This window comes from Sprattus sprattus (assembly GCF_963457725.1).
Source record: "Sprattus sprattus genome assembly, chromosome: 4".
NCBI classification, from domain to species: domain Eukaryota; kingdom Metazoa; phylum Chordata; class Actinopteri; order Clupeiformes; family Clupeidae; genus Sprattus; species Sprattus sprattus.
In genome coordinates this window covers 36556247-36570874 of record NC_137923.1, presented here as the reverse complement: position 1 = coordinate 36570874, position 14628 = coordinate 36556247, and the positions used below count along the sequence as shown (strand labels likewise).

Sequence of the window (14628 nt, the reverse complement as noted above, 5' to 3'; positions counted from 1 at the left end):
TCCCACTAACATAATATCTGTTGCCTACCACAAACTAAATAATTATTACGTTTGTCGAAGTCAATATGTTCGTGGGAAGGTAATTGTTTTATAACATCCAATGTAAAAAATCGCAAATATAGTAAAATTCCACCTGAATAAGATGTAAAAGTATGTTTTTGCAAATTGTCGCCATCTCATGAAATTTTAAGTTGTTATTTTAAGGTAAATAGTTGCATAATGTTACTTTAAGAGGTGTTTCATTTGACAATGATCCCACACAACAATGCTACAACAATGGAACATTTTCCATAAAACACAGATGCATTTCTCTTAATGTAGTGAGACAAAAGTCCACCCAAACCCTCAAATCCAGTGAGGAGGATCTAATGCACGCACGTGCACACACACTGGCGCACGCACGCACGCACGCACGCACGCACGCACACACACAAAGAATAGATGCTTCTCAATTTTCAGCTAGGCCTCTAACTATATAAGATTAACGTATCCTAATTCACTCAATTGAAAGGATCTTAAGAAAGATCAATTGCTTTAGATGGTGACGGTTTTTGATACATTCTCTTACTACTGATATAACAGGTAGAATTTCACTACATTGATTTTTTAAAACTTGATGTAACGTTTTTGTTTACACCTCACGTGTGTGGGTGTAACACATGATAATGCTCAAATACATACATCTAACCCTACAGCTATACACACACACACACACACACACACACACACACACACCAATTCCCCACATAGACCACATAACACAAAACATTTGAGAGTTTAAAGAATCTATGTGTTGTAAGTTCATCAGCTGCGCTCCAGGGCGTTTAGGTAAAGGGGGTGGTGTTTATTATTCTGGGTTGGAACAGGATGTCACAAGATGAGTACATGTGAGTCAGGGATTAAAATTAACTTTTTTCACCACCGTCCCGGAACCGTCCCGAAAATCATTTTCAAACGTCCCGGAACCGTCCCGAATTTTATGGGGAAAAAAAAACTAAATTCGGTGCAAATTAATTCAAACAATGAATTCCATTAAGATCATACAAGAATAAAAACTGCTGCTGGCAATAGATTTAAAATCCAAAACTGTTTATTAAAACTCTCTTAATTGGTTTGGGTCATTTCTTAAAACTGAGATGACATTCCTATTCCTGCATCCCATTTAATACAAGAATATGTCTTTTTCCACTCAGGAAGGAACTTCCTTTTTAATTGAATGTAATTTTAATATTTTCTTTTCATAAATATGTATTAAATTATTCCCCATAGTCCATTCTCTTGATTTCATAGCTTTCAGCGTTGTTTATTTATGTTAGAGCTTTCATCCAATCATATTTCAGCTATCATGTGTTGCCAGGCTCCAAGAATCTTCCCCGAGAATAGAAATCTTCCCTGAGGCCTTCAGAATTGAACGTGACACGTAAACGTCCTTTGATTGGATACTGAGGCAGACCGGTGCAGTGCTTCAGTGCTCAGTTAGTTTAGTTGGCTAATGTGAAAACGACGTACATCGGTTGCAATGCTTATTATGCTATTGGTAATTGGTAAGACTAAATATAATTACATTAACCAACTCAAATAAACTAGTTTACACCAACTTGATAATTCCAGTTTTTGATACAATTACAACGCCATTTTCAAGACGGAACTTTCAAGAAAAACTGGATATCGTGAGGATAGGAAGTTTAATGAAACTGCTTCACAGGTGGGCAGTGGCGTCGTAGGGGGGGGATAAAGGGGACTGAGTTACCAGGGCCCTCTGTGGGGGAGGGCCCTTGAGGAGTGTGGAATTTTATTTTTCCTTTAAATATTAATATCATTTAAAGGTCCAAATTTTCTTGCTAACTAATATAATTGTAATGTTTTGGGTAAATAAATTGGTTGAATGATGGATTGAATTGTGTGTCCTAGTCTACATATAATGTCTGGAGACCCTCACCCCCCCGGCCCACGCACAAAATGGTTTAGTCCGCCTTCAGTGTGCTTTTTACCTATAGGCGCATTTGTCGAATGTTAACGTTCATTCGACTGAGGCAACGGTGCGCATTGAAGATGTCCAAGAACGTTAAATCCGGGTTTCAGAAAAGAAAAGAAAGGCAGGCAAGAGAGAGAAAAAGAGACGAGGGAAAGCAACTACTAACAGACTTCTTTCCTAAGAAAGGTGAGCCCGAATGTGAAAGCAAACACCCTACATTAAATTAACTCATGATGTGGTAATAAAACGAATCAATACCACCGCGATTGTCATTGCTAAAAACGGCATAACACAAAATTAGAAATAACATGCCCTATCTGTAATCTGAGGTAAACTCTAAATACATGTTTGTTTGCATAGCCTTCCACAGTTGCAGAGTGTGTTGCACGCACATCCAATCCAGGTGCAGGGTAAAAAGAGATCCGTAAAAATGAAAGAATACCCACACTGTTGCTGCTGACACCTGACGAACACCTGACGAAGACCAACAATGGTCGAAACGTTGTGCCAATAAAATACACGGGAGCTGCAGCAACAGTGTGCGGGTATTCTTTCATTTTTATGCATAGCCTACCACACCATTGCAATAGTAGGTCTATACTAATTAGAACATTTGGCTAAATTAATATTTGTTAGGCCATAACATAATTAGGCTAATAGCCTTATTAAGTAGGAATAGTCTAGGCTCAATAAGTTCATAAGGTTAGGCTGTCAAATGAGTTGGCTAGCAAAGTTAACTTGTGAAACATGGCACTCAGTTTCAGAAGCAGCTAGTGATGCAGACCCCTCATCCTCTGACACTGTGGTCTTGAGGCAAGGTGAGCAGTTTAAAATGAAAGTACATAATTTTAGCTATTTATACTGTAGGCTTAATGTGTTTAGCAAATAGCAACACAGGCTGTTCCATCCAAAGGTGACTTTTTTTTGTTGCAATCAGGGTGTGAAGGGGATTTTAAGCAATGTAGTAAAAAGTGTTCCAGGAAAACATCCCATACTCTACCTTTAAACATGTTCAGTCACACAAATTAGGCTACATTGGAATTGCCTGTTACAGTAATATCTATCAGATGCTTCATGCTTGTAGAGGGTTCTGTCCAGGAAGATGGAGAAAATGTGGTAGAGGATGACACAAGTGAAGGAAGTGATAGCAGAGAAGATTCTGAGAAAAGTGAAAGGGATGAAGAGAGGTCAGAAAGTAGTCAGAGCAGCGCCAGAGAGTGTATGCCAGAAGATCCAGCACTATGGACAGAGAAATGAACTAATGAAGAGAGAGACACAATTGTTCACAGACTGGCAAGCAACATAAAAACAAATAAAATTACAGCAAAAGACAAGGAAGGGAAGCCATTTCCTAACTACCTTCAATTTGCAAAGTTTCACCGTCAGGGGGGGGGGGGGGGTGGGGGGCGTGGCACTCTTTTTTGGGGGGGGGGGGGGGGGGGGGGGGGGCTGCTATGAACATACTGTGCATAGGGCCCAGAATCTGGTGCTACGCCCCTGCAGGTGGGACAATGCGATGTTTAGTGGACAAACTTGTTAAAGCTCACATAGGCTACTTTCGGTGGACTGAATAAAACTTTGTAGACTAATCCCTGAAAATCGCCTTTTATTTTTAAGTAATATCCAAGCGATCATATAACTGAGAGTTTACTACTCTTAATGTATTGTTAATACGAGTGTATTGATTTTAAATGCTCCGGAAAATATTAATTAAGTCTGTTGTACTTGACTATCCTATGTTAAGGTGATGCAATGCTCACTTTTATACTGCCTTTCTGTATAAATATATGGTTCGAGAGCCATGGCGTCATAATGATGTTAAACTGAGTGAATCCACCTCTTAATACCATCGTGTAGCACATCACTGAAGGCCTAGTCGTGAAATGCACGGACCGCCACTGTTGTCACTAATACAACACAAACGTGAGGCGCGAGTCCATTTCAAGTCAAGTCAGATTTATTGTCAGTGTCTAATGTCTTCATTCAAGGACATTGAAATTGCGTTTCTTTTCCGTTTAAATGAGTTGCAAGTGCAATAAAAAGCGGGCTGAAATTCTTGTCGTCCCAACGTCGTCCCAAATTAAATTGTTTATCGTCCCAATGACAATTGAATACGGCCCCGGGACGACGGGACGACGTTAATTTTAATCCCTGCACAATGTGAGTGTGTTTGTGAACCCTGAGTGTCTGCACAGAGCATGCTTGGAAGGGTAAAGCTCAAGGGAGCCTGTGTGATGTGTGTGTGTGTGTGTGTGTGTGTGTGTGTGTGTGATGTGTAGGCATCTGAGGGAACATCACAGACACCTCCCCATAGAAGACGCATCCATCCACCAGCGGAGAGGGGGAAAGCAGGTGGAGACAACTGGAGAAAATAGGAGAGGGAAAGTAGACCTAGGCGCTTTAAAGAACACGCTTAAAAACTGGAGGGGAAGAAACGAGTGCAGAAGAGGGAGATTGAGCCTTTAGCTGATGTAGGTTGACAGTTTGATGCGTTGTTGTTGGCATCCTCTTCATTTATTTATGTTGTTAAGATCTCCCAAGCTTGTGCTGGTTTTGTATGAGGCCTTGGGAGCTGCAGCAGGAGACACAATGCTTATGGTCTCTGGAGGGGTCAGCTAGTACAGTACACACACACACCACAGGTTTATGGTCTCAGGAGGGGTCAGCTAGTACGGGAACGCACATGCACACACCACAGGCCCTCACAAGAGAGTTTGAACCTCACAAGAGCTGATCTCAAACTGAGGATTTGAATTTAAACCTCACAAGAGCTGATCTCAAACTGAGGATTTGAGTTTAAACCTCACAAGAGCTGATCTCAAACTGAGCTAGAGAATCGCAGGTTGAGGAATCAAACTGTGCCTCCATTTTTTGCTCCGCAAAACTTATTTTAGCCATTGCTTCCCATTTCATACGTTTCTTATGTAAAACTCAGAGACTTGAATGAGAACAGAGATGCTTGTGAAAGCCGATTTCAAGTGTTAGAAAAATGGATCCTTCAGCTTTGAGATCAGGAGTTTACATTTTTGTCATGTTTTGAAAGCTGAGTGCTTATTTATTTAAGAGAGGGTGTGGCTGGCTGTTGATATAAGCATGTGATTGGCAGGTGCAGGTGTGTGTGGAGTGGAGGTGGCATTACATATGTGTCACTCTTAATACAGTCCTCCATCAGTGTGTCACTCTTAAAACTGTCCCCATCACTGCATGACTGAATATAACCTACAATCATACTGCCTGTGTGTGTGTGTGTGTGTGTGTGTGTGTGTGTGTGTGTGTGTGTGTGTGTGTGTGTGTGTGTGTGTGTTTGTGTGTGTGTCTGTGTGTGTGTGTGTGTGTGTGGCCACGTGACTGTGTGTGAATGTACGTCCACTTGAGTGAGTGAGTGAGTGAGTGAGTGAGTGAGTGAGTGAGTGAGTGAGTGAGTGAGTGAGTGAGTGAGTGAGTGAGTGAGTGAGTGAGTGAGTGAGTGAGTGAGTGAGTGAGTGAGTGAGTGAGTGAGTGAGTGAGTGAGTGAGTGAGTGAGTGAGTGAGTGAGTGAGTGAGTGAGTGAGTGAGTGAGTGAGTGAGTGAGTGAGTGAGTGAGTGAGTGAGTGAGCGAGCGAGCGAGCGAAGAGAGATAGCTTACACTCTTTGCCGTCTTCCCAACACGCTGGCTCTGCATTATTAAACATGTGAGAATGGGTTCTTCCGGCCCCCTCCCCACATCCCTGCCCTTATACTTAGCTCTCTCTCTCTCCATCTCTCTCTCTTTCTCTCTCTCTCTCTCTCTCTCTCTCTCTCTCTCTATCTCTACTGTTCCCTTTGCCATCTTCCATTTCATGTCCCTTGTCGATAGGCTTCTGGTTACGTCCCTGTCAGGAAGTGTTCTCTTCATGTTCCTCTCTCTGCTCTCCTCCCTCTGTCACTTACTCTCTCACTCCCTCCCATTCTCATTCTCTCTCCTTTCTCTCTCTCTCTCTCTCTCTCTCTCTCACTCTCTCTCTCTCTTTCTCTCTCTCTGTCTCTCTCTCATTAACTCAGTTCAGTGCCTTTTCACCCAAGCACTCATCTGAGACTAGCAGATGTAAAACACGAGACAATGAGGAGAGGAGAAAAGAGCAGAAGAGTGAGGCTGTCTGTTTGTATTAGATTAGCATGTTGTTGCTTGTGTGTGTTTCTTCTAATCAAAACTAGGATGAAAGAAAGCAAGTGGCCAATGATCTGCCTCAGCGCATGTAGCTCATGCAGAGCTCTTCTGCCTCCTTTTGTGAGGATGTTTTAAGGTTTGAATATCTGTTCAAACTTCCAGCGGTGCGTTGCCTTGTGTGATTGTGTTTATGAGGGACTTGATTTGAGCTGGTTCTGCTTCACTGCAGTCACTCCAAAAGATGGTGTGCCTGTATGGAATCAATGCCATAAATAATTTGTAATCTCTAATATAGATTTTGTATCTGTAATATAGAGTTTGTTTCTGTAAACCATCTACACTTTCAAAACCTATCTACAGATACAGATTTCAAATACGAAATGTATCTACACTTTTAAAATCTATTTACAGATACGGATTTCAAATACGAAATGTATCTACACTTTCAAAAACTATCTACACTTTCAAAAACTATCTTCACTTTCAAAATCTATCTGCAGATACGGATTTCAGTTACGCATTAAGGATACGGATACGGATTTCTGTTACGATTACAAAATCTTTTTGGCACTGTTTTTACAGCCTTTCTAAAGAGCCAATCAGCGCTTTTGGCAGATTTTCTAAAGCGCCAATCAACACATTGTATCCTGTACTGACTAGCCAATCAGCGCTAGCTTGCTGGCAACTGCTGGCCCGCTCATTATTCAATAGTTCTAACCTAAATCTGCCACCGCTCTGCCTAGGGAGAGATCTGGGGTCTCCCCCGCATGATTTGAATACAATTGGGTGTACGAACGCCGTGGGGGAAGTTAAACAACTCTGGCGATTCAGAGATCGCTTGGCTGCAGAATGCATTGTAACTAGGAAATTGGTCTCAGCCACATCCAACAAATAGAATCTAATGAAAGTGTGGCGAGAACTCCAGCTTGCTGCCTCATATATCTCTTCCACTGAAACGCTAGAAAACTCGCTTCCACAAAAAATACACAATAAAGCGTTTTCAAGGATTTCAGAAAATGGTTACAAATAGGCTACCCCAAAGTGCAATGAAAAGAAACGAAAATGACATTGCAAGGTGGTTTTGAAATCAGGCTGGTCATTATCCAGTTGTTGAGGATGCATATGCACTTAACGGTATACCCCCACCATCACTTTGCATGTGTCTGGAGAACAAGACAATAGCAGTCTGTCTGCTAAATGTTCTCATCGTGATAATGGGTCATATGAATGCTGTTCATGGTTAACTTAATTAAATGTGAATAGGAGATCGGTCACGAAAATGCTAACGTTAGCTTTCGTTAGCTACCAAAGCAGATCCTAATATCTTCCATACAACGACAAGTATCTTTGAAACAGATGGAAAGAAAGTGTGGAGTGAAAACCACTGACTGTGATTGTGCGTTTTACAATGACTTTATTAACAACTCCAAATATAGGACTTCTTACTTGTGCCATTTCTCGGTCTCTGATCCATGACTGCTGCATACAACGTGTCACTCAACTTTCCCAGGGCCAGCAGTTGCCAGCAAGCTAGCGCTGATTGGCTAGTCAGTACAGGATACAATGTGTTGACTGGCGCTTTAGAAAATCTGCCAAAAGCGCTGATTGGCTCTTTAGAAAGGCTGTAAAAACAGTGCCAAAAAGATTTTGTAATTCGTAACAGAAATCCGTAATTCGTACTTGAAATCCGTATCCTTATCCGTAATGCGTAACTGAAATCCGCAACTGAAATCCGTATCTGCAGATAGTTTTTGAAAGTGTAGATACATTTCGTATTTGAAATCCGTATCTGTAAATAGATTTTGAAAGTGTAGATACATTTCGTATTTGAAATCCGTATCTGTAGATAGGTTTTGAAAGTGTAGATGGTTTCACAGATACAAAATCTATATTACAGATTTCAAAATATTTATGGCATTGATCTGATTCCATATGCCTGGAGAGGGCTGTGTTTGCCTCAGGTTTGGGCTGTGTGTGTGTGTGTGTGTGTGTTTGGGGGGGGGGGGGGGGGTTGTGCTGTCTTTGAAGTGCTGGAGCTGCATTGAAATGAGCGCAAAAGAGGCGCACGTTTTTCATGCATGGGGGTCTGGAGCAGGAGTGAGCGAGCTGTTGTTTGTGATCCTGAGTCATAGGGACCCAGCTGGTGTGTGTGTGTGTGGAACAGTCCTCAGGCTTTCTGTGTCAGGGAGCATTGTAGGCCAGTATGGTGATTTGACAAGGCTGACTTTGTCAGGCAATTTTCTTTCCTATTGACTGAGAAGAGTGTGTGTGTGAGTGTATTTATGTGTGTTAATGAAGACTACCCACCACAGTGTGCCACACACGTAACCGTCAGACATGCAACACACACACACACACACACACACACACACACACACACACACAGTCAGAACTGCTGGTTGCCTGGGCATGTGGTTCTCCTTACTGACAGCACAGATGTCTAATCCAGAATGCTACTGTGTGTGTGTGTGTTTGTGTGTGTGTGTGTGGCTCCCTCTATCTGTGTGTGTGTGTGTGTGTGTGTGTGTGTGTGTGTGTTTTAAGCATGTGTACACTGGCACGTGGACTATGAAAGAAAGAATCCCCTGACTCCAATAATATGGGCCCAGCGGTATTAAAGTAGGTGTGGTCTTGCCCTGTCACTCATCGCCAAAGAGACACTTTCATGTGACTCACTCATCAAGTGCCAGATATAGCCAAACCCTGAGCTGTGTGTGTGTTGGCACAGAATCAGAGTTTTGTTTTGCTAACACTCAGCGACTGCCGTCTTCATTTAAGCCCTTCTTTAGTGTCTTAAAGTGATCCCCTCTCATTGGAGTGAAATATCTGAGGCTTGGTCAGTTCTTATCCTGCGCTCTCTCTCTTTGTGCCACCCTCTCTTATGAGGCTCGGTCATCTCTTACCCAGCGCTCTCTCGCTCTTTGTGCCACCCTCTCTTATGAGGCTCGGTCATCTCTTACCCAGCGCTCTCTCGCTCTTTGTGCCACCCTCTCTTATGAGGCTCGGTCATCTCTTACCCAGCGCTCTCTCGCTCTTTGTGCCACCCTCTCTTCTGTGCCACGGTCAGTTCTTACCCAGCGCTCTCTCTCTCTTTGTGCCACCCTCTCTTCTGTGCCACGGTCAGTTCTTACCCAGCGCTCTCTCTCTCTTTGTGCCACCCTCTCTCTCTCTTTGTGCCACCGTCTCTTCTGAGGCTCTTTTGTTTTATTGGGCTTTAGACGCTTTATTAGTGGGGCCTTGATGGTCTGCCAGATTGGGTGTTTGGTATTTGTGAAGGGGCGTCTGAATGGCAGATAGAACTGCTCTTTTGGGAAACCTTTCATTTTTATAGACAGGCTCATGTGTTCTCATTCTCTTTTCCAATGAATGTGTGTGTGTGTGTGTGTGTGTGTGTGTGTGTGTGTGTGTGTGTGTGTGTGTGTGTGTGTGTGTGTTGGAGAGAGAGACACAGTGAGTGCATGCATTCTCATACTCATCTCTCTCACACACACACACACACACACACACACAGATCAGAAAGTCACTCTGCCCTGTGCACTTATCCGTCCTCTCCTCTGTCTACAGGGTCCCTGATGAACGGTCAGTTGAACGGGTCAGGAGCGAAGGGTGGCTACAAGGCTGACGGCTCCCGTGACCCCAATGCTGAGGAAGGCCCTGCTAAGAAGAGGTGAGCCAACCCTCTGTATACATACATATTTTCTCTCTCTGTGTCTCTCGCTCTCTCTTTTTATTTTCTCTCGCTCTCTCTCTGGTCTCTTGAGCAGACTTGAGCAGCCCCAAGGATGATGTGTATAGAGAGGTGTGTGTGTGTGTGTGTGTGTGTGTCCCATCCCCGACCAGTGATCCTGCAGTAACTCTGATGCTTTCGGGGGATTGTGTCTCATTATTGTGAAGAACTTTGACTAACGATGCAGGCTCATTACTGCCATAACGACATACGGCAGCATCAACAATAAAAGAGTAAATAGTGCCTGCACTTCTTCCTGAAGGGCACTGCTGATTTGACCAATGTTATTTCCTCAAATGGAATTGCTGTGTTAGTCAGTTTTAATTAGCCATTTCAAATGTATAACCGTTTATATTAAAAGATTTAAGCATTCATATCAATTCTGCTGTTGTTCCATTATGATGGGGTAGAGAGTCATGTGTCAAATTTCAGAGTTTATCCCAGAGGTGTATTCATCCGAGGTGTTGATGAATCTCTTCTAATAGTTTTTTCTTTTCATTTTTGGCATGATTACATCCTTGTGTGATGTCTTTGCATTTGGACATTATGAGTCAGTATTATCCAGCAATGGTCTCTGGCCGTGTGTGTGTGTGTGTGTGTGTGTGTGTGTGTGAGAAAGCTCTGTTTGTTTAGCTAATGAGTAGACAGTGGGCAGGTCCTGGGCAGAGAGCTGTGCGATATGAAGATCTCACATCCATCACCAGCTAGAACGCCACCTCTCCCTCCCTCCCTCTGCAAACACACACACTGTTTGCTCCATATTTCCACAGAATATTCATGTGCACATATTTTACACCAGTGTAAATAACAAGCCTTTTCTATAGTCCTTTTTGCTCACGCATTCTGGCATTCTCCTCTCTCCTCTGCTCAAACACAGCCACAGTAATCACTCCAGGCCAGCACGCTCTCCAGTCTTCCTCAGTCCACAGGCAATCAGGGGATTATTCTGGAAGGATTTTTGGTTCTGATGGCCTGTTTATGTCCTTTTCTCTCTCTGGGTCTGAGAGTGACATGAGGCAGTGTAAAGTGTCCCGTGACGTGACGTGCACACACTCAGCTGTTTTTCCCTGCCAGAGTGGATGGCGCAGTCTAGTTCTCTTCCATCCCATCCAGAGTTGGACTGTGAATTTATAGTTCTCCAGAATCAGACTCTCAACTGTAAAAGTTATTTTAGTTCTCCAGAATCAGATTCACTCAACTGTAAAAGTTCTTTTCCTCACTCCAATGCTAAACTTTTCTACAGTCATGGTTCGAGGGTTTAGCCACATTTGTAGACCAAATGTCATGTCAAATTCCCTTTGCTCTCCCTCTCCCTGCGTGTGAGAGGATAGCCTCGATAGGACAGGACCAGGCCTCACACTTTAACCCATGGCAAACCCCAACAACAGATGTCCACATTAACCCTGTCCTCTTAAAGCCATTCACCTGTGTGTGTGTGTGTGTGTGTGTGTCTTTGTGTCTTTGTGTCTTTGTGTCTGTGTGTCTGTGTCTGTGTGTGTGTCTGTGTGTGTGTCTGTGTGTGTGTGTGTGTTTGTGTGTGTGTGTGCGTGTGGCACTAGTCTTGGCTATATGTAATCCCTGATCGCTAACCTCTAATCAGAGCCCCACCTACTTACCCCATAATTATAAGCCATTGCCATGGCAACAGCCATGCAGAGGAAAGGTGTGAAAGGAAAAGAAGGCAGGAGAAGAGCTATGAGAGGGAGAGAGGCAATGCTTAAAACAGTTTGTCAACACTCTTTGTGTGTGTGTGTGTGTGTGTGTGTGTGTGTGTGTGTGTGTGTGTGTGTGTGTGTGTGTGTGTGTGTGTGTGTGTGTGTGTGTGTGTGTGTGTGTGTGTGTGTGTGTGTGTGTGTGTGTGTGTGTGTGTGTGTGTGCGTGCGTGCGTGCGTGCGTGCGTGCGTGCGTGCGTGCGTGCGTGCGTGTGTGTGTGTGTCCGTGGGCACTTAGAGCTCTCAGCTTTTCATCATCTTTTCATAGAAGATGTGATCATTAAAGGCTGCTCATAGTGTCACTGCATACTGCTAATGCAAGTGTGTGTGTGTGTGTGTGTGTGTGTGAGAAAGTAGGTAAGAAAGACGGGGGAGGACAACTCTTTGGCCCTGGCATCTGTTGACTACTCTAAGCGGCAGAAAGAGGGTGATTAAGGAGGTGCCAACACTTCCCCACCTGGCACTGCCTAAACAAGAGAAGTGGGAGCGAGGGATCAACCCCAAAAGAGAGAGGGGGGGGGGGGATGAAAGACAGAGAGCATGAAGGGGCTCATGAGAGGAGGGGGTGGCAGCACGCAGGTGTCTGGGCGGATTGCCTGCTGGGTCTGGGAACCGGGCGCAGGTTGGCAGAGTGGCAGGGAGGCACTCCCTTCAAGAGGAGTTTGGGAGGAGAGCTCTGTTTGCCTTCCCAGGGAGAGAGGCAGGGGAAGGGGAGAGCTGCAGACCTCTCTCCCCAGAAGGCAGGAGGGGTGGGGAGAGGAGGGGAGGAGATCAGGGTGGATAGGGGCTGCCCAAAGTCTCAGGCACTGGAAACCCAGGGGGACGTTTAGTCAGTTTTATAGACTTCAACCCAGTTCTGCTCTGCCCTGTTCACCGCTAAGTAAGAGTGCCAGTGTGTGCCAGTGGGGTGTTTGTTCACCAGGCCCTCTGTGTCAGTGCCAGCACTTTTGTTCCCATTTGGTGCCGCATCTCTTTGGCTGTCTGTGTGTGAGCGCATCAAAGAGTCAGCACTTTCACACACACTTTCATATGCCTTCGCCAGCCTCTCACCCATAGCTATACAGTGAACTTTCTATTAGGAAAATGTACGCACACACACACACACACACCTGCTCATACGGGCTCATAATGCTCCTATTGATTTCTGCTCTAGATTGGCCCGGCTGAATGCTTGTCTATTATGCACTCAGTCATAGCTTGGCTGTCGCTACACGCTGAGCATGCTAATCAGATTGGTATGAGCAGTCAGTACAGTCAGTGGCAGCGCTGTGTGTGTGTGTGTGTGTGTGTGTGTGTGTGTGTGTGTGTGTGTGTGTGTGTGGTCCTGACTCATCACTCATGAAAGGGCAACACTCCCAGGTGTAGCGTGAGAGAGGGGAGGCCACAGGTGTGCCCAGGTTAACCTGCCGTCTCCTGCCCTCCGCTGACTCATGCGGATGCCCGCCGTGCTTGTAGTAGCTGTGCGCTGAGCCCCAGGGCATTGTGGGCCAGGAGAGGATGGAGGGAATGCCATGACTCATCACACTCTGTTTACATTTCCATTACACTAGAGTCTTGCAGTCTATGCTTTGATCGATAGGATTTATTGTGCTGTTTCATTCATCATATAATTTATCACCTGATGCCTGGGTGTCAGAGGAATCCAGCTCTGCCCTCTGCTCTGTCAGAATGGGTTGGAACAGGTAGAGAATTCTGTATTGCTAGTGGTTTCATGGCCTAAATGGTCTAAGCCCAGACCTACGTGAAGACAGACAGTTCTCTTCCTACATGTGACTCTGCTTGCCTGTGGTACTTTGCCACTCTGTGCTTCTGTGAAATCAAGTGTGAGCGTGAAAAGGAAAACACTTTATTCACTGGGTCTTTTGAAATGTTAATTATGGGAGTTTGTCTGTGTCTTTGTGCCAGTGTAGTAACTGCAACACAGACTTAAAAGAAGTTGAATAGATGGTCTTCACCCTTTATTGACTTGTGTTTGTAAACTCGATCACTGTTTGGTTTGTGATTCTGCTTGTAAACTCGATCATTGTTTGGTTTGTGATTCTGTTTGTAAACTCGATCACTGTTTGGTTTGTGATTCTGTTTGTAAACTCGATCACTGTTTGGTTTGTGATTCTGTTTGTAAACTCGATCACTGTTTGGTTTTGATATTGTTTGTAAACTCAATCACTGTTTGGTTTTGATATTGTTTGTAAACTTGATCACTGTTTGGTTTGTGATTCTGTTTGTAAACTCGATCTCTGTCTGTCTGTCTGTCTGTCTGTCTTTCTGTCTGCCTCACCCCTAGAAAATCTGGCTGTTGCGTTGCTGTTGCTTGCTCTTTCTTCTGTCTTCTGATTCTTCCTCTCTTCCCCTCCGTCCTCTCAGCTGAGCGCTCTTTTCCTGCATTATGCAGTAGTGACGCTCAGCCTGCCCTTAATGAAATCATGTGCAGATTGGATTAAGTGTGAAGGCCATCTTGTAGGTGTCACTTAAACTGCACACACACACACACACGCACTATATACAGTGAATATTACAGTGTATATTATACACTAAAGATGGACAAGCTCATTGTAGTGACACACACTAGCCAGATAGCCTTCTGGTCTCCCTCTCTCTCACTTACACACACACACACACACACACACAAACTAACTAGCTACACACTCAACTCCTGCTTGAGTACTCGTTGGTTTCTAATTCCTTGTTCTTGCATTTTCCTGGTCTTGGTGTTGTTTCTGACATGCTGTATTTTAACTGGCCATACACAATGTCCCAAATAGTGGCTTAAATGGAAAGGATTTTCTAAAGGAGTTAAACATGTGGGTTTTTTAGCAGCAGGCATTAAAATGGCACCCGATCCTTTTCCTGCCGGAGGAAGCTTTTGTGTGTTTGTCTCCTTTTGCCCCTCTATGGCCCCAAGTCTTTGTGTCATTTGAGTAGTGTGTGTGTTTGTGTGTCTTTCTGTGTGTGTGTGTGTGTGTGTGTGTGTGTGTGTCTTTCGTTGTGTGTGTGTGTGTGTGTGTCTTTCTCTGTGTGTTTGTGTGTGTCTTTCTCTGTGTGTGTGTGTGTGTGTGTCTTTCTGTGTGTGTGTGTGTGTCTTTCTCTG

At 44.2% G+C, this 14628-nt stretch overlaps 1 protein-coding gene across 1 annotated transcript in view; it reads left to right on the top strand.

The window, feature by feature from the left end:
* Positions 1-14628, top strand: part of jarid2b (jumonji and AT-rich interaction domain containing 2b) — a 126389-nt gene that overhangs the window by 61787 nt on the left and 49974 nt on the right. Inside the window, exon 3 of the mRNA XM_080836706.1 lies at positions 9666-9768. Coding sequence (XP_080692832.1) covers positions 9666-9768 — 103 coding nt within the window. The remainder of the gene's footprint in view (positions 1-9665; positions 9769-14628) is intronic.